Genomic DNA, 21,229 nt, shown 5'->3' with positions numbered 1-21,229 from the left:
ATTTGCTTCTACTATGTGATGATGACGACTACGAAAAACAGATTAAAAGTTTGTAAACAAAATATATTACAACGGTTATATGCAGCACCTGCAGTGAACGTCAAAGGAGGATGCAAATTAATGTAAATATGTTTTACAGTGGAGCCATTAGGAGGACAAGAAAATGAAACAAATCACCTTGTGTGACCAAACGTCTATGTCATTCATCTGTCTTCTGTAAGTAGGGAAGAGTTTAGATTTTTTATAACTGACCCTTGGTACCCTATATCAATAGCAGCTCATAAAACATTTTTGTGTATATTGAAGCTACATTGTAATGTAGAAATAATTTTTGAGTTTTCTGAAAAACTTCTTTATGGTACTGGAGGGTAATACATATGTTCTTTTTCAGAACATTACACTAACAACTAAAAAACGCAAAAAAAAAAAAAACTTGACGGGTAGGATTTTTTTACAGCATGAAATGTTAATTTGTTCCTAAAAGGTAGAACATTAAAGAGCAGGTCAGATAGCCAGAACTTTGGACATGTTGTGCCCGAATGTTACAGCGAAATCCATCTGTGCTCACAGGTGCTCCACTTCTAATCTGCAGTTGCAAATATTTGTAGAGATTTTACAGTTCAGCTAGAGTTGTTAGAGTTGTTAGCCAGGAAGAGTAATGCCTACATATCACTTACCTGCAGTAGGAGCTCAGTGTCCCGCTTCCCACTATACTATTGGTCTCCAAACATCTGCTATACTAGGCTAGTGTGACAATACCCTATCCGTTCAATAAACAGGCACTTCAGATATAATACATGAGCACGCATCAACTCACAAATACCGCATCAATCAAAGATGTGTTGAAACTGGACCATATAAAGAAAAGATGGAAGGTAGTCTGGTTGATGAATTACATTTTAATAGGTCATCAGGATGACTTGGTACATGTGTCTTACTTACCTGGGAAAGAGATGGCAGCAAGATCAATTATGGGAAGAAGGCAGATTGGCAGAGAAAGTGTGATTTGAAGGATCTGCTGCAAATCTGGTGTCAAATACCACAGGACAACTTCAGATGTCAGTTGGCTAGTCAAGGTACATGTGTTACCTACCCAATATTTTGTTTGATTTTATTCTTTTATTTTCTCATCTTGCCATATGTTCCCATATGTCAGGTTCACAAATAAAGAGCCACCTGTACAACTCAATTTTAACACTTTTAGATGTTTGAAGACTCTATGGTTGGCCCCACATAAATAAAACTCCTTAGTGCTTATGAAGGTAAACCTACAACAGGGATAAAATACTTTAAATCTTCAAGTGGGATGTCAAAGCTAAAATAACAGTTCAGCAAACCTTCAGATACATTATTCTCGAAGGGTGTGCACTTTCAGTTAGAACCTCATGTGGGGGCCAGATTGTCCCTGATCACAATTCCATTAATCTTTTTTTTTTTTTTTTTTTGAGATTGAGAAATTACACATTTTTTTTTTTTTTTTTTTGAGATTGAGAAATTACACAGAAAGATTGTCTTTTGCCAAAACAATTCTTCAGTTTTGCTCTTCAGTGCTTGTGTTTGTATTGGAAGAGCTTTCAAAAGGAGTCACTACAAAGCTAATTAACAGCAATTCAAAAGGACTGGATGATATCAATCATCTTGTCAGATGCATACTTATCTGTACTGAGAGCTTAGACTTATCAACAGTATCTTTGTTTTGCTATCCAGGGTTGCCACTACCAATATCAAAGCACCTAGAACAGGAGCTCTTAACCTACCTGAAGAATGTTCTGGATTTTGCATTATCTGGATGAAGACCTAGGCCTACCAAACTCTAGAAAACAACTGCTGACTGTCAGGTTGGTCGATTTTGAGAACTTTGGCCAGCTAGTAAACACCTAGAAATTCAACTTAAACCCCATGTCACAAAAAGGAATGTTTACAACTCTCTCAGTGGAAGCCATGTTCTACTTATGCTGTGCCTCAGGGACAAGCATAATGGTGTTGGGTATGCTAGTGTAGTCTATGCGATTATAGCCTGGATTATAGTTATCTAAATATGAACCATTACATATAAATAATAACCTCATACACATGGTATTTAATGGCCATGGCCTTTGTTAATGGTTGTTATCCTAACTCATCTTACAATTTCCAACTATTATTACTTTCTTAAAACCACAATATCTTATTTTCACCAGTTTCCATGACTCAAATTCCAGGATAATTTAATTAACCTCCACCGGACAGCATCATCAAACAATTATGTTGTCACCCCAAACTGTGACCAATTCAACCACTGTTTGTAGCCCTAAATTTTTAGAATTTAATAATATCTGATAAATGTACTGGGTCATGTCTATACAAACTTGAAACACCTTCCTCCAAGTCCTCCTGCCTAAAAGACATACATACAAATTTGATGATAGTTTTTGCAAACTGGTGGTTGATCCATCTCCTAATTTAAAAAAAATAAATACCTCAATGGTGAAGAGGGAAGCCATGACAACTATGGAATAATCTCAGAAATTATCACCTTAATCTCCGTGAACTCAGCTTTAAATAAAACAGTTCATACTGAATGTAAAAAAATAAATCAAGAGTCTTGATATTTAGTCAGCGTGATGGTGTCCCTATGCATTGAAAAACAACCCAAATCCTTGAGGCCATGATTTAAGAATAGTGAAACTAGAAAAAACAGCAAATCCCAGCAAAGCATGTAGCACTATGGTCCTACCTTTCCCTATTTGGTCAGTTTTAAACCTCCGTATATATAGATCCAACCTATCTTGTTAGGATGTAACCTCTGAAAATAAAAAACCTCCTGACACTTTCCTATTCTGTAGAACAAACTCTGAAATTCTAAGCACTCCAAAGAACAATAATTCAAATGCCACACAAAAGAAAATAGACTCTGAGAAACTTATACCAGAAGTGGAGAATAGAGGATGTTTGTCTCCTTACTAATTGGTCCTAGATACTACAGCCACCTGTTAAATATGAATATGTGAGGAAAAAAGGTTAGAGAAAAGAGGTTTTGCGGCTACCACGTTTCGCCACAGGTAGGCTTCTTCAGGGATATATTACTTAACATGACTAATGGTATTCCAGTGTTGAAAATTCAGATATGTGAACAACCTATAAAGGTAGTATTAGTGAGTGCTACACAGGATACTAGAGGGCTCAGTTGCTGGTGTTGCTGGAATGAGGTGTACTTTTGGTAAGTATGGTGGTGTTCAATATTCAGATCAAGACAATTAAAAGGATATTTCATCCAATTTTGGAGAAAGTGCATTCATCCATTCATGTTCCCTGGTTAATGATATGCGGACAGGACCAAGCCTTCCAGTTCCTTGTTGTCAGAGTAATCCTGCGGTGTATCTCAAGTGTATCTCAAGTAAATCTAAAGTAAATCTAAAGAGATTAAAGGTTGCAGAGTTCTGCAGTAGTTTGGTAATCCTTGATGAACAAGAACAGAATGCCGTGTGTAGATGAAAGCAGTCGTGCAGCTGTGGCGAAACGGGTTGGATTATACACGGCAAAATACGTTCCCCCCTATTTCCCCTTGTGTGTTTTTCCTTAATTTTAGGAGCATGTATGCATAGTGTATTAAACACCCAGGTCCTGTGAAATGTTAAACAGAATCTAGGTGACTATATGTTTATAAATGTCTGTAATTATGTATTAATCCTTTATGTACAAATAGATAATTAAGTTTAGCCAACAACCTGGTAGCCGCAAACCTCTTTTCTCCAACCTTCTTTCTTCACATATATTAGAAATGGCTTGACACAACTGTGAAAGATTATCTGCTGAAATAGGGGCTCTATCATCAGGAACATATGTTGATCTATTTAAGCCCTTCATATCTGGCATACAGAAAAATATTGAATACAGGAAGGATCCCCCCTTAATTGTAAGAAAGAACGATAACACCAGATAACATTTCATGAATGAATGAAAATGCAATAAAAAGGCTAAATGAATACCAAAATTATCTTTTCTGAAACCATATTGTATGAGAAAAAAGCTTCATCTAAAAACTGTAACTAGGCCCACCATGCTGCTGAGTAATTTGACCAAGTAAAAGAAGCTACTGATGATCTCACACAAGCAGTCACCACCTCTAATTTAGGTCCCAAAGATGATCTGGACATGACGCTCCCATGAGATCCCCACCTGGTAATAATTCCCTGAACCTGCAGAACTAAATATGAAAAAAAGTGTGTCTGCAGAAACCTGGCACATAAATTGCTTTTATCCAAATATTAAAAGCAAGATAACACAATGTAATGCAATAAAGAAAAAACTGGAGGAGAATTTATGGACAATTAAATGCGTAAAGCACACACTTATTGTCTGTCTGCAAAAGAATCCTGCGATTTTGGAACTGCTCCCCCCAAAATGCAGTTGCTACTAGCACAGGAAATGGTTCTAACAAAACAACATTACCTGTAAAGCCTTTCTCAGTCCAACTAGGATGCCAACCTCCCCATACCATAGTGCCCCCTATATTGCTGCAAACCCTAATGAGCCTGCTGAATTTGTCGATAAACAAAAATCTGTATCAAAGATAAATTCAGCTTGCCATATGGAGTGCCCAATATATTTTTCTAAAAATGTAAAACATATAAACAAAGCCTTACACCAGGATAAGCTAATACAAATATGAGTGTGAGGTGACTTCAAACCTGAAAAAGCCTGAAAGAATCTTTGGAAATAAAAAAACTCAACTTTTCTATTTTCCCCTGAGGTAGCAAAAATTCCATCTTAACTGTGTCAATAGTTATCCCAAAAAATTCTTTCAACCAATTTTTCTTCACGCCAGAGGAACACCCAATTCTTGACAAACATTTTTAAGTTTGGAATAAATGTATTGACATTCTAATGAGGATGCATGCCCTAGAAAGAGAATATCTTAAAGATAATGGAAAAAAGGGAGACTCAAAAGAGCCTGCAACTCTTCCTGCCTCCACTTCTCTAAAAAAAATTCTTGTGCTATATGTTCCAGCCCCTTTACGGATGATAAATTCTAGACCACTGTGCACACTAACCCTTTAAATGGAGGAAGAAAAACAATATGAATAAACCCATCAATGAGCATGCCCGCTATCTCCTGCTCTGGGTAACGAATCAGCCAAGGGAGCATTGTGTTTGGCCTTTATTTGGGCCCTAAGCCAACAACCTTTTGAAGCACTTAGAAACCAGATGTTGACCTTGACAGAAAGCACATTAATGCCTATATCTGCAATTAGATACAATTTTACAGGTGCCCTTTTAAAGGCGAAACAATAGCCAGCAGGGTAGGAGGCTTCACACCCCAAGACATCTTTGGGTGTATTGCTAATTTTTGACGAAAGGCCTTGTCGTAATAAAACCAAACCAACCCAACAAGATGTGTTGAAACATCTCGTTACACTTCTCAGGATGCTTTTCTAAAGGGGACAATTCCCCATAGCCTCCTTTAAATTTGCCCCTGGTATCCCTGGTGCCCCACTATTGGGTGCAGCTGACACCTGGGACACATTCCCAGAAAACTCTGTATCCACTTAAAAACCTTGTGCAGGCTGTCCCCCCTGTGGAGGGTTACCTTTCAACACATCAATCAACCCAGATAAAAACAATGTCAAATTGTTTAAAACTACTCTATCTCTGATCAGTTGCCTTTCCCTATTATCTATATCTAATCCATCTATATTAGCTCTATTCCAAACTCTAGCACAATCCTTAGGCTGTGTACACACGTGCAATAATTATCGTTGGAAATGAACGATCCACGACTGATTGTTTGATAATTGTTAACAAAAAAAGTGCACAACGACTGGTCAACGATGCCGACCAGCATGTACAGAAATGTGCACAATACAATCGTTTAAAATATTTGTGAATATTTGTTGATTGTTAGGTACCTAGCTAGGCTAGGTAAACACGTGCAATCATTGTCGTTGGAAAGATTCTTTCACAATCCTTTCCAACGACTAACAACTGCACGATGCATGAATGAGTGCTGTACATACAGCACCGTTCAGTTCTATAGAAAAGCGAGAGGGGAAAACGACGGAGCGGCACCCCGCTGCGCTCTCTCGCCTTCACTTTCATTAGGTCGTCCATTGTCCGTGGATCTGCCAGGACGGTTGTTCAGACAATGAACGATGAGCGCTGTACACACGTAAGATTCTCGTCCGATATCGGCTGTGAGCCAATTATCGGACGAGAACTATTGCACGTGTGTACCCAGCCTTAAGATCGGAAAAATTATGAACCCGAGATAACCTCACTGAATTATCAGAAACATCTCAGTTGCAACAGATTGCAATAATAAATGAACAATCTCACCATCTCCTTTTTGCAGGCACGTCCACGAACTCCCAACATTCTGGACTGGGATACCTTGACCTTGGGTAGATTTTTTAGACTGGAATACTGTGGCACACTCTCTAACATTTCAGTGGTGACTATTCCAGGCTTCAAGCCACTGGATTGGGTCACTTCCATCCAGAGGATTCCCAACTATTTTTTACTTCAAAAGCCAGTCTCCTGAGCTGGAGGGTCTCACTGTCTTGGTCAGCAGTTACAAGCTCTGTTCCAACCTTCTGCAAATGAAAGTGTTCAGTTATGCTTTTCTATATTTCCAGGTACAAATCCAATCACCTTATATGACAATACTCTTGGACAACAAGACAGCTGTATCATATTTTGAAGCAGCAGAGGAGGACAGTGGGAGTATTCCACTCCCTCAGACACACTCAAAAGTTTTGCCAGCAGTAAGGAAGCTGTTTGCAGACAGTCTTAAAAAACAATAGGCCTGATTTATTAAAGCTCTCCAAGGCTGGAGAAGATACACTTTCAACGGTGAACCAGGGTGATTCAGCAAACCTGGAATGGATTTCTTAAAAGTAATTTGCTGTTTGATAGCAAATGTTTTTAATCCTGGACCAGATCCATGCCAGGTTTGCTGGGTCACCCTGGTTCACCGTTTGAAAGTGTATCTTCTCCAGCCTTGGAGAGCTTTCATAAATCAGGTCCAATGAGTTCAACAGGATGTACCTGAGGCTTGTTTTTGAAAACTGGGGCTTTCAATGGTCAACTTAGTGCAAATGCTGGAAACATCCAACTTTCTCTCTTCCTTTTATGGTACAGGAGCCAGCAAGCCCCCGCGATGCCTGGGATTACCAGTTGGTGTATATTTACCTGTGCCTTGCAAGATGGATATGAGTTTCACAAGAAAACGATGGGCATCAATTACAATAATAAAATGGTGCCAAGGAAGAGGTGACAATTCACCCTTGTATACCTCTTCGAATTTGACCTATGTTTTTGTATCTCATGTTAGCACCTTTTATACCATTAGAAGCCACCTCTGTGTGGTTCTTCACTTCTATCCCCTATTATTATTGCCAGTAGAGTTAAAGAAATATGTGTTTTCCTGCAAGCAGACATTTTGCATATTGCTTCTTGACAAAGTAGGCCTAAAGAAGTCCTATTAGATTAACACTCACTTCCATGTGAAGTATGGTGCAGGCAGGTTGTAATCATTACCAAGTTTATTCTGTCTGACAAGATTTTTGTTTCCATTTCTAAACATAAAATATCCCTTCTATATGGCCTATTTATGTGGATTCCTCGTTAAGGTTGAAGTGCTACCATCTTGTTTTTATTGCCTTTACCTCCCTCACCAGTGGCTCAGTGGTGGAAGATTGCTGTCACACTTTGTAGTTCCTTTTGCTTTTATCAGCCTATTTCTTCATGTGCTTCAATTTCTTTTCTGAATAAACAGCAATTTTTAAAATTGCAAAACATGTCAAATTCATCTGGCCAGTTGTTTTAATATCTGCCTGTCTATATCATGGGTTAATAAAATATATTACATAACGTACTTCAGGTGTGGTTTAATATTTGCTCTGTATGATAGCACTTTGGTAATTAGTTTATGTGTTATAATGTTTAGAATAGTGTTTTCATCTGTATGTATTTGTTAAGCATACACTTTTATGTTTGTTCATTTAAATTATACACAGTTTACTACTTCCCCCAGGGAGAAACACAGTGTGTGCTTGTCCAAACCACAAAAAAAATACAGAAGTCACCTCCCTGCTACTACCAATGTGAGCAGGATGATGTGGGGAAAAAATAAAAAGCAGAGCAAGTGGGGAAAAGGAAGGGTGAGGATGTGGCAGCTAAAAAGTAAAAACAGTAAAATAGGGGTGGGGTGTTCACTGCGTTCTATAAAGTAAGCCATTTGTAAGTATCTGGACATCACCTATCTGATCCAGGTCTGCAGAAAAGTTAGTGGTCAGCTCTAAAGATATAGCTTTGGTTTCCTCAATTAGGTGAATGTCCGGCACCATGGTGAGCCATGCTGGTGGCATATCTAGCAACTAACAGGAACCATTGAAAACCACTTTTGACTCCTATCTGGTATTGTATAACAGTGTATTTTAAAAGAATTTTTTAATATGGTACTGGTGGAGCATTTGTAGACTGCCTTGTGATATTGTGTACTTTTCTCTTGAAATGAAGTTTCCCCGTTCTCTTCTGAAACATAAAGGGCAAGTGTTGTAAACTTTGTTGAGGGAGACAAATAGGCAAGGAAAAACATGCCTGATAGGTTTGCCCTCTAAACAGAATTTTTCAAACTGTGTAGGAGAGTCCAATAAGACATTAGACCTACCAATTTCCCCAATAAAGTATTGGTTTTGGAGATAGGTCCACCAAAGGAAAGACTGGCTCACCACTAAGTTAGCAAGCAATGCTCTGTTAGCTATGGCTCCTGGAGTCGAACAGTCCACCACCTTGCCAGTCTGGAAGGAAAAGACCTGTCCAAAACCAAGGGGAAGTACAGACTACCCACTAAAGAAAGCATTTTTGGAGCTAAAAAATGCATGGAATACAATGAGCGATGCTCTGAGAGGGGGGGGGGGGGGGGATTTTAATTGTAGAAGGAGATACGGAAGAGGTACTTAAGGGGACAAGGTCAGTAGGAAATATGCGCCTCTACCACACCCAGTCTCTGTCCCATATGAAATTCCAGTTTGTAATTTTCATTAGACCCACAGACTGGTGGTAAAGATGGATATCACACTTACCTCCTCCTCACTAAAGCGTAGACACCTCTCTCCTGCGCATGCAGGCAGTTCTGACTCTGGGCGTGCCTGTTTCCAAGCTTTATCAATTCTGTCCAATACACTGGCCAATCAGAAAATAGCCTCTTAATCATCCTTGGCTATTTAGCTAGCTCACACACTGCACTCTGTGTTCATGCAACGTGTCTCCATGACTGCCGAGCCCCTAGTTCTGTGAGCTAGTTCTTGTTCACCTGTGGCCTAACCCAGCATTTCTTTTGTCCAGCTCCTGTGTTAACCCCTCTTTGTTCAGTCTGTTGGTTCCCAGCCAACATCCCTGTGCTGTTCCAGTGTTCCTGTAAATTTGTGGATATCCCTGCATCACCTGTTGTTTACAATGTCTCCTGTGATCCCTGTGTCGGCAGTGGCCCCTAGTTTCACTGGTGTCTGTCTCCTGGATCCCTGATAATTGACCCCTAGCTTGTGATCTGACCTCTCCTGCTTAATCCCTGCCCTGACCTTGGCCTTCCTCGACTATCCTTCTGCTTTGTGATTTAGTGCTGTGGTTTGCCCACCTTGGTGTGCCCAAGGACCCCAACCTGGCAGTAACCAGCGGAGCAACATCCTCACCATCAGAGGCTCTGGAGAAGACCTGGTTACTGCTTAGACTCTGGGCCTTGGCCCTTCTCAGAGTTCACATCACCTTGTGCAAACCGTAGCGCCCCTTAGTGATCCTGTCTCTCCATGCTTGACAATGGCTATTTGGAATCCAATGTCTCCCATGGATGTGGGCCTGGTGTGGGTAGAGTACCTCATGCATGGGTGTAAGTTGTGCTATAGGAATTTTGTTAGAGAAGACTATATAATCAGAAATGCATACAGTAGCCCTGGGAGGATAACCAAATAGGTAAAGAAAATAAAGGAGTGTACAAGTGGGCCACAGTAATATAGTGCCACATCACGTACCCAGGGTCAGGTAACCATTTGTGAAATATAGCCATAGAGCAGGACGCTGGACACATCTCATATATTAAACAGTGTAAATAAGGAAAAACATCCAGGGAGTCTGGTAATTATTGAGATGTTCAGGACACCACCGGGAAGTGGACATAACTACTAACAACCTGTCAAATACATCTGTCTGATTGTTTCCAACTAACCCAGGCATTTCTGCAGGTGTAAGAGATGGGGGGGGGGTTGTTCTAGTAGTATCAGAAAGCACAGTACAGAAAAACACAGTCCAGGCTTAATGACTGATATTGATATATGACTGAGGAGCAAATCCCTGTTTAGTCATAAATTTCCATTCTTAGGTCAGGAGAACTCTTCTTTCTATATTTACCACTCCAGGTTCGACTTTGGGTCTGCGAGGCCCTGGATGTGGGCGATACAGTTGTCCACCATTTCTGCTGATCAGCAGCTAAGAGGACAATCTGGAATACTGCAACCACATTATCCATGTCCGATAATTTGAGAGGGCATGAGAACATATGAAGAGAACATACTGGTTTTGTACGCTTCAGTATTGTTTCCACCATTACAACAGTCACCCTGCTCCGCCAATATTGATTCTCATCTGATTGTTTTATTTTATTTATTTCTTAACTGTGTATTCTCTTTAACTGTTATAATTATTAGTATCAAATAGTTTGATTTGATAACAATCATTTCTTGTTTGGCCTTGGATTTAAATGAAATAAACCCATATTGAGTGAGAAAAAGCAAACAAATATTTTGTATTCCTGTAGTAATAACAAAGATAATGCAACTAATAATAAAAGTAACAATAGTAATACTTCACTTAACCGTGAGCTGATCAGTGAATCAGAGCCTCCACAGTCCTTGTCAGCACCATTAGGAAGATTGTTATTCTACAAATGTATTTATCTTTTAAAAACAATCATATTAATGGTCGGGGGGATTTAAACTTATGAATTTAGTGGTCGGTGATGTCGGTATGGTTGGTGAGCGTGGCTGTATTAAGTCTGTATGTGGTGACATCGGCATGGCGAGACATAGCGGTACATTTCCAGTGCTTAGTAGTCACCCGCTCCTGGCGTAGTCAAGGCACCTGGATTTAGGTGAATATATTCTGCTTCACATGAAGTGTCAGACTGATTTAGCGATAGTTTTTTTTTGCATGCTTTGACGTGTATTTAACACAATGGTCGCCAACCTTTCAGACCTCACGGACCACTAAATTCACCAAACTCGGATGGCAGAGCGGGCGGCTGTGTCCATATGGGCGGCAGAGCTGCGGACCATCAAAATTTACAACACGGTTGGCAACTGCAGCTTCAACGCTTTTCTATTGTTTTCTATAGTAAATTGTAACAGTACCTACACTTTCCCAGACTAAGATACACTGACATTCACCTACAAACACCAGGGCGCTAAATAGAAACACCAGTATTTATTATCCTATTTTTCTACGTGTAATAAGAAATACCATTTACTGTCTAGCACCAGGCCTATGATAACCAGTCAGCTTCCACTGCCTCTTATCTGTAAAGCACATGAAGCATGACCCCCTTAGGCCACCACCCACCACCTCACCCGCCTCAGCTCTGTCCACCTCCCACAATTCTTTGCGGCTCTGTCAGGCTTCGCAGCGTGCTAACCACCAATCAGCGCTCTGTGCGTTGAGTGAGGTCTGGTTAATATCAGTGCGCAGCGAAGCTCCACCTCCTCTTGCACTGAGCGCCTAGATCCTTCCGCGCCACGCTCCCTCCCTTCCTCCGGCAGCCCGCCCGGCACCGCCCGAGCAGTGACCCGGCACCGCCAACATGGAGCTCATCACCATCCTCGAGAAGACTGTGTCTCCAGGTAAAGTTGGGGGAAGCATGTTGGGTATGAGGTGACGGGTGAAATGGTGAGAAGGAAGCCGGCTGTCATTGCAGTCAGGAGCGGGGAGTTCTGCTTAGACGTGTGCTCTGACCTGCTGTCTCTTTCACAGACCGCAATGAGCTGGAAGCGGCGCAAAAGTTCCTGGAGCAGGCGGCTATCGAGAACCAGGTGAGAAATGGGTAATACGCATGGCCTTAGCCGGTAGTGCCCTTGCCTTAGCCGGTTGTCTGGGCGGCCGAAGCTGCTTTTGCCGGTCATGGTTTGCTGAAGCGGGCCGTGTTCGGGCCTCCAAGGACCGCCAATGCGCTCACAGCCTAACCTGCCCGCCATGAGCATTCAGCCAATGGTACGGCTAGCAAAATTCAAGCCGGGTAGCGGTGGACCAATAGCGAGGCGCGGCCCAGGGAGCGGTGAAGGGGGCGGTGGTTGTTCAGCACGTTGGGTTGAGTAGCGGCCTAATTTTTAGTGCCGGGAAAGCAGTCCCATGTGGAGGGGTTGCGCCTAGGCGGTAGGATTGGAGATCAATCGACATTGACAGCTTTTACAGGCGGCTGTCATTGTAATCAGCATGAGGCTGCTGTGTGGTGTCCCCCTCAATAGAATGAGGGTACAATATTCCATATACAGAGTGATCTATGCCGGATGCCATGGCAGATGTTTCCCTAAATAAATAGATATACACCTAATGGCTCATTGGCTTTCATTAAAAGTGCAAACTAGTGTCCAACTTTGATCTGGGAGCCTATCGGATGTCTGACGGTCCAAATAATCCGAGCCCTGCCCTCAAAACTGAACTTTTCTTTTTAGTTTTGGGTAAAAACTTTTCTGATGCCTTTCTCCCGTTGAGAAAATTTACTTTCCCTTCCTCCTCGTGTAATTAAAAAATGTCTTAAAAGTGAGCAGTTCCTCTAACATGTGTCAATGGAACAAATGTTTGTTTTAAGAATTCACCATATCACCACATCTAATGACACATAGATCTTTCATCATTTCCAGTACCAGAGTGACAATGAGCACTGTACACACAGGGAGGAACAACTAGTGGCACCCCGCTGTGCTCGCATCCCTTGTCCATGGATCTGTCCTGATTGATCCGTGAATGGTGACCGCCTGTACACTTGTCAGATTGGCGCTCATCACAAGCACATCTGTACTTCTCGGGGGATAATCATCTGATAGGTTTACCACTCAGTGCTATGTACACACGAAACAAACATGTCATTCAAACCTCTCAGGGCACAAATGGCATTTACAATTTGAAGTGAGCTCTAACATCTCCCTTGTCTATCCATACTACAAAAACTCTTGGCTTTAGTTGCACTTTAACCTCCCTGGCGGTAGTCCTGAGTGTGGCTCGGGGTTAATTTTCAGTACCAAAAGCCATAACCCCGAGTCACACCAAGGTTGGAATTGCCAGGGAGTTTAATGTGGTGCCCGCGACGTCCTTCAGTGATGCCCAGAATCTTTCCCCTGGAGATGCCCGGCCAGCATCTGTGCCCCCGGTGTGTAAATGTTGGGCATGCAGATGCCAGCTGGGCATCTTCATTTGAGCCTGAGGCTGGAGGGGGGACAAGACAGGAAATGTAAAATAAGTATTTTTAAATGAACCGCTTTTTACATAAAAAAAAAAAAAAAAAAAATCCTATTATTCATACCGCCAGGGTGCTTAAGGCTCCATATTTATAGATTGAAGAACAGGATGTGTCTGAACTTTTTTTTATACAAAGAAACCAATGGGCAGCTTTCCTGTTACTCTTAAAGTGGAACTAAACAAAAAAACTACACTTACCTTTAATCCCTCGATGGCGCTGGTCCTTCTGACGGTCTGGTCCTGCTTTGTCCTACGATTCCTCTTCGTTCTAGCGCATGGGAAGCAGCAGGTGCTGCCATCTTCTGCCATTTCTTCCAGTCTATTTGCTCTGTCACCCGATCTCGCGCTGCCCAGGTGCAAGTTTAGGTGACATAGCTGCTGTGAAGGGAGCCTTGGCATCTGAGATCAGCATCTCTTTCCCCTAGGAGGTAAAATGCCTCGGGCATGTGCAGAAGTGGCAGCTAGAGCCTCCCGGGATGTATGATGTAGGTTTCCCGGGAAGCTCTGCGCTCCCATTAAGTCTTAATCTCCACCAACTTTTTTACTGTATATAGAAGTGTTGTCTACCCTTCTATGTAAAGTAAAAATGTTGGGTTTAGGTACCCTTTAATTTGAACAAACCCTAGCTTTTGCCTGGTGGATAAATGAGCACGTCATACTATTTTGGAGGCTTTATTGCTTATCCCTAGTGTACAGATTGAAGAATGCCCATCTAGCCTCCAAGGTAAATTTAGGGTATATTTGTGGCCTAAAGTAATGGCTATTGATATTTTTTTTTTTTTTTTTTTTTTTTTTTAGCAGGCAAAATGTTCTTAGTTTATGCTGCATAAAGGTATTCAGTAGTCATTCCATTTTCAATAATTCAGCCCCTACCTTGTTATCGTTCATCTTTAGGATACCCAAGTTATAAAATCTCCTTCCAGCTTACTTTAGTATTTGCTTTGCTGTGTCCAGGTCCTCTGGATAGCCACCAATCTGGTATACCTTGGAGAGATGGGGTGTGTATTTTGCTCCCTATGTATGGGTCAGTATAAATTGACAGAAATAGAGATACAGTATAGCCTTTCATCCATGGTTGGGAATTCTTGGAATTGTTGGAAAAGGGGTTGCGTTTTCAGTGACATCTATAAAAAAAAAAAAAAGCTTAGGTGTTCTTGTTTGCTTCCTGTTTTTATGCTTTAACATTGGCAGGGTTTCACTGTACAGGTATTCCCCGGGTTACATACGAGATAGGGACTGTAGGTTTGTTCTTATGTTGTATTTGCAGGGAAGCCCCGTTGGTATCTAGGAGTCGTCCATATGTCCGATGTCCTTAACCCGGGGACTACCTGTCATCTGTTGCATATCCAAAGAGTCCTGGTGGCATTTGGTGCAGTTTTTTTTTTTAATTATTTTTTATCCTAGGCTATATTCTCTTTGCCAGCATAGACTGGGATGGTACTTTAAGTGCATAGTCGGTAAACTAGCTAACCTATAGCTGCACGATTTTTTAAAAATATTTTAAATATACAGTTTCTTTGTAAAAGGTTAGTTTATCATCTACTTATTTAAAGGAACAATGATCTAAAACCCTTGGCAATGACCTGAGGATAGTTAGTAGTCAGGATACCATGACCCACCCTTATTGCTGTGAAGCAGGGGAGATGCTTGTGGGCAGTTTTGATGTGTAGCTCCCTCTAGTGTCCATGGCCATCTCCATTATTAGGTTAGGTCTAGTATATATACATAAGCAGCCTGAACACCCATGTGTGATGTTTTGACATTCCAGCTATGAAAACAGTTCTAACCTATCAAGTATTATTGGAAATCCTAAAATTATATTTCTCATTTCACATATTTCTATTCAGATCGATTTGTTTTGTCAAAATAGAAATTGGGATTGAAAGTTAAAATTTGCTTGTTCCCCCGCCCTTACAGTTTTACCTTCACAAAGATCTTTTATTTCCCTATGGAATGTGAAATGTGTAGATAATATCCCAAAAGTCCTGTGCTACCAGTCTAGGTTGGAATATTGGTGACCCTGTTTCTAGTTTCAGTTAGTTTCATTAGTTTTAAGTGCGTATCACTAATGTGGCATTCAATAGAACGTATCAGATTTGCATGGAAGTGACAGATAGCGGTGGCAACCATTGTGGGTGAGGGCAAAAATTTGACTCTTCTGCTCAAAAGTGGAACTAAACCTGCGATAACTCGCAAATCCCTGTCCTATCACAAGACACTGCCATCTTCCGTCTTTGCTTCCCAAGACAGATTACTTGATCGTCAGTATCAGGATGATACTGTGCTGCACATGTGGCAAAACAGCTGATTGGGCTAACAGACGGGTACGAGTAGGAGTTTAAAGTTTATTTCTACTTTAGGTATTGAGCTTTTTTTTCACAGGGTTCATCACATTCCAAACTTAAGACAGGACTGTTTAAAAAGAACAAACACAAAAAGAGAAAGATGCAGTTTAATTTAAAAACATCCCCTTCTTTGTTATGGACTTTTCCTGCAACATCTTCAGTCCCCATAAAGTGTCCATTGCCTTGATTCTAACTGCAATTACAGCACTGTACATCTACCCACAAACATTGAAGGAAACATTACCCGCATTTCCCCAAATAATATTATTTGGTAGTCATAACAGAATTAAAGTTTTAGGATTGAGTAGGAACCATGCTAAGGAGGTGAAGGCTACATCCATTGGTTACATGTACTATCTAATTTGAGGGCATATTCTGGGTTGCTAGTAATTTGGTCACTTGGGCGAAGGCAAGTGTAGTTCTGGCAGTGTAGTTAGGGGTTGTGTGGAGCAGTTCTATTAAACTCCTCAGTATGGTGCCTGAAACTTGTTGAGATGTCTGTTTTTTCCCTTCTCCTGTCTCATTGGGGTATGAGCTTGGCACAACCAAAGTAGATCTCGTATTTTAAACTGCCCTGTATTTACATATTCAAAGCAAAAACAGCCATGCAAAAGATCAAATTGTGGATTTTGTTTGGACCTGCCCTCTTCTAAAATCTGTGATCATGGATATCAGAAATATTCCCAATTTCAGTATAAGGGTCATTTGCAACCTGACAGTTATAAAAAATAGGCTTAGTTCATCTTCAGTCCAGATGTGTTGACCAATACGTCACTGCTGGCAGCCACCACTTGATCCTGAATAATAACATGTTTTTTGAAAGTGCATCAGTTTAACCTTACTGGCGATATTCCCAAGTGTGGATTGCGGGTAATTTTTAGTACCAAAAGCAGTAACCCAGAGCCAAACTCGGGTGGAATTGCAAGGGAGTTTTAAAATTTACTTGGTTCCCACGTACCCCTAGCATCCATCTATGCCCGACATCTTGTCGCCTGGTGAAGCCCAGCCGACATCTGTGTCCCCAGCATGTGAACGTTGGGGGAGCAGATGCCAGTCGCGCAGGGCCATGCAAGTGTGCGGCTGAGGCGCAGGACCAGGCGGAAAATTTAAAATAATAATTTTTAAATGTACCGCTTTGACATTACAAAATACTTATTTTTAAATGGAAGGTTAAAGACTTTTTGCCATTTCAGACTTGTGGTTGGGGCAGCGTTTTACCACAGGCTCAACCTTGCTCCCATTCAGCTGAATAGGAGCATTTGCGTAGCATTTTGTGCACTAGCTTGCAGTTGTAATCCCTGGAATGGCTGGGCTTCAGCCTAGCTAGCTAAATTGCACGACAAAGCAGTAGTCAAGCTCTATAGTTGACCGTATCGTAGATGAAAAGGGGCTAACAGCCTGTGTTTTCAACCACGATTATAAAAGGGGCCTTAGGCTTGCGTTCTTACTTATGAAAGAACTGAGGCTGTTTTAAGCCATTTTTTTGTGCATGCAGCTGTGTCAGATTGCCACACAGTTACAGAAAATGACAAGTCTCCTGGCTGTGCGGTTGCATTTGTAGGAACCATGCCCCAACCACGTGTAAATGTTACCTGTCATGCAGTTTTCTGCTTCCAGCTCACATCTACAGTTTGCTTTGTGTCTGGGAGCAGCCAACAGTACGGTGTGTGACACCACACGATGAAAGGGGCCTTACAAACCTAAAGGACATGGTTTTTATATATGGTCCTTATGTTGTTAATTTGTAATTGTTAAACTATTATATCTCCTAATGTTTTATTACATCATTGTTTATAGGCAGGGAAACAGAGCAGATCGATGCAAAAATGTATTTTATCTTTAATATTAGGGGGGCACTGCATATCCTACCTTTTAACACCTGTTTCTGCTTAGGCAACTTTCCTGTTGGAGCTCTCAAAAGTGTTGGCCAATCCTGCGAACAGCCAGGTTGCGAGAGTTGCTTCGGGTTTACAGATAAAGAACTCTTTGACCTCAAAAGACCCAGATCTCAAGACACAGTACCAACAGCGGTGGCTGGCAATTGATTCAAATGTCCGGAGTGAGATCAAAGCTTTGGTAAGTTCTGAGAAGGACATTCTGTGAAAATAAAACTAAAACTATCAATTGCTGTTAGGTGACATGTATCTTCTTTGCAGGTATTGCGTACACTGGGAACAGAAAGCTACAGGCCTAGTTCAGCATCACAGTGTGTGGCGGGAATCGCATGTGCGGAAATACCAGTCAACCAGTGGCCTCAGCTAATACCGCAACTTGTTGCTAATGTGACCGATCCAAACAGCACAGAGCACATGAAAGAATCTACGTTGGAAGCTATTGGTTATATTTGCCAGGACATTGTAAGTAATTTATAATATATATTCTGATGAGAGCATTTTGGGGTGTCACTGTTTTTCTATTTAGGATCTTCCATACAAGGATGATGGGTAACTTTATTGTCAATAGGGGCTCAAGCTAAATCTGTTACAAGGTAAAAATAAAAATGGTCTAAACAGTGGGAGAGCCTTTCCTGTATCCTTGGGGTTTATTTTCTCTAGATATTTGTTGCTGTATTTGATTCTGTTTTTATAGAGTGTTGCAAAAATGCAGTGGACATTAGACATGGGTTGTGGGTTCGTGCTGGTTCATTGCTATTTCTTGCTGAATGACTGGGGGTTATGTGCCAACTTCATATCATCAGAGTTCAGTTTGAGTTGATGCTGTTTGGTATTTTGATTAATCCAATAGTATTTGATTCTTATCTGTTTAGGATCCGGAACAACTTCAACACAAATCAAATGAAATCCTGACGGCTATCATCCAGGGTATGAGAAAAGAGGAGCCAAGCAACAATGTTAGACTAGCAGCAACGAATGCTCTGCTCAACTCTCTAGAGTTCACAAAATCTAACTTTGACAAAGAGGTAAGAAAGTGTAATTTTTTGTATTTTACCTGGGGCATCAACTTTTTTTTTTTTTTTTTTTTTTTTTTTACCCTACATTAGTTTTTTGCTGGGGGAGTTCAGAGCTATGGGTGTGCTACAGAGAATTTGTGGAATTGCTGAGCCTGCAGCAGATAGTTGTGATGCTTGAATTGGCTATTGTTCTTAGCACTAGAACAGTCGGATGGATTTAACATGACCATACTCTGCTGCATGGCTGTAACTTCCTCACTGACTGCCGAAGTAACTCTTTGTCAGCACTTTAATTTTGGCTTGAAATGTAATCCTTATGTGAAAAGTAGTTTATGACCTGAAATGTGTTTATTGAAGAGCAGACCTACAGTTTAAACTGTACTGGTCTCTAAATCAACCGCATTGAACAGCATTCCCTCCTTGCGCTTCCCTTGTGTCCAGAAAGCCCTAATTCCTAGGCACATTGTCTGCAATCCTCTTTTGTTTCTAACATAATTGTGGTCTGTGCAAATCCCTTTGGCATGTAGCATAACTGAGCTGCAAGTTGGGATTTCTGTCACTTTTTGGCACTAGATTAATTTGTAGAATTCAGCCCATGAGTACCTTTTCAGTCTTACCTCCACCTTCTTCCTTATTCCACCTTAAGGATAAATTACATCCTAAACTATTTTACCTTCAAGTGATTACCACAATATAGGGCTTTTAATAGGATAATTACCTGTGTTCTGCTTCTTCTGCGTCAATAACTAAAGTGCATGTGCAAGATGATGGGCAACAGGTTAATTACCTGGTACCCAACCAAAACTGTAATTGGAAGTTATGTACAAAAACTTGGTAAACACAGATAGTAAAAATGCGCTTTCACATTACTGTATCATACCACAAAAGGCTTTCCTTCTCAGTCTAGGTTGTAAAAATCCACGACTTGCAGAGCAGTTTAAATTAACGATTTTACAACTTGGTGAATTAAGAGATCTAAGTTAGGTAAGGTGTGGAACCCAGGAAAGGGCTAAACAAGAGAAATGCAGATTGTTAATTACATTGTTCTTATTTCATTTTTAGGCTGAAAGACATTATATAATGCAAGTTGTCTGTGAAGCAACACAGTGTCCAGATACTAGGGTGAGTGTTCTTACCAACATTAATGTAGCTTTTATTCTTCTTGGTTCTTTTATTGATGTGTGTCCTTTTTGTAGGTACGAGTGGCTGCATTACAAAACCTAGTAAAGATCATGTCCTTGTACTATCAATACATGGAAACTTACATGGGTCCTGCACTATTTGCTGTGAGTATAGGATCATAACCAGGGTTTTTTTTTTTTTTTATACCAGTTTGTGGTGAAAATTTTGTGACAATATCTGTCCTATAGATCACTGTGGAGGCAATGAAGAATGAAATTGATGAAGTTGCTCTACAGGGAATTGAGTTCTGGTCAAACGTTTGTGATGAGGAAATGGATCTGGCAATTGAAGCATCTGAGGTAATGTTGACTACACTACTGCTTAGATGGCTTATTTTTAAGTTAAGTTAGTGTAGAAGTGTGTGTCTGTTTTAGCAGTTGTACAGAGCATGCAGCATTCTACAAGGTTACCAGTTGAAATTTACTGGAAATGTTCTTTTAAACACCTGGTCCATCTTGTATGGTTGCATGTTAGCTGACAGCCTATTTGAAATAGGGGCTGTTCAGCTTGTGCCTTAAAATGAACAATGACAATTTACCCCATCTTCTACTTATATTTTTTTGATAATTCATTACCACTGCCGGACCTTGTCTTATGACAAATACGGAGGTGCAAGATAATTTTTAAACATAATTATAATGTGTGTGTTAATAATTTGGAAGTACTCAGTTGCCTTGTGATGACATGTTCATGCACCACACAGAATCTACTGTGTTGATTATGACTTGCTGAAGGTCATCTGAGCACTTGTGGTGTGTAAAATTAATCTCTGTCATAAAGTTTCATGGTTGAATGTTTTCCCATCTTACAGGCTGCTGAACAGGGAAGACCTCCAGAACACACCAGCAAATTCTATGCTAAAGGGGCTTTGCAGTACTTGGTCCCCATTCTGACACAGACCTTGACAAAACAGGTTGGTAATCATGATAATATTATGAAAGCTTCAGACAAGAATATTTTCCTCAAATACAAAAAAAAAAAAACTTGTCTAAGTTTGAAGCCTTGAGGTGCTATTTCCTTTAAGTTTGACCGTCCTTTTTTCCCCTCCCCCTTGCTTTTAGGATGAGAATGACGATGACGACGACTGGAATCCCTGTAAGGCTGCTGGTGTGTGCCTCATGCTCCTTGCCACATGCTGCGAGGATGACATTGTGCCCCATGTCCTGCCATTTATTAAAGAGCACATTAAGAATCCAGATTGGCGATACAGGGATGCTGCAGTCATGGCATTTGGCTGTATCCTGGAGGGGCCTGAAGCCAGTCAATTGAAACCTCTAGTCATCCAGGTGAGAATCCTCCAATACAACATTAG

General features: G+C 40.9%; 1 protein-coding gene across 1 annotated transcript in view; it reads left to right on the top strand.

The window, feature by feature from the left end:
* Window positions 1-11,714: 11,714 nt before the first annotated feature.
* The window catches only part of KPNB1 (karyopherin subunit beta 1), a gene marked incomplete at its 3' end in the record, with an annotated part of 16,586 nt that continues 7,071 nt past the window's right edge, over window positions 11,715-21,229 (top strand). The window contains 10 exon segments of the mRNA XM_072414894.1: window positions 11,715-11,867; window positions 11,998-12,056; window positions 17,718-17,900; window positions 17,981-18,181; window positions 18,592-18,744; window positions 19,798-19,857; window positions 19,932-20,021; window positions 20,106-20,216; window positions 20,729-20,830; window positions 20,979-21,203. Coding sequence (XP_072270995.1) covers window positions 11,828-11,867; window positions 11,998-12,056; window positions 17,718-17,900; window positions 17,981-18,181; window positions 18,592-18,744; window positions 19,798-19,857; window positions 19,932-20,021; window positions 20,106-20,216; window positions 20,729-20,830; window positions 20,979-21,203 — 1,224 coding nt within the window.

This window comes from Pyxicephalus adspersus, chromosome 6, assembly GCF_032062135.1.
Source record: "Pyxicephalus adspersus chromosome 6, UCB_Pads_2.0, whole genome shotgun sequence".
NCBI lineage: Eukaryota > Metazoa > Chordata > Amphibia > Anura > Pyxicephalidae > Pyxicephalus > Pyxicephalus adspersus.
Note: the sequence above shows the minus strand (reverse complement) of the source record. Positions and strands in the feature narration are given on the sequence as shown.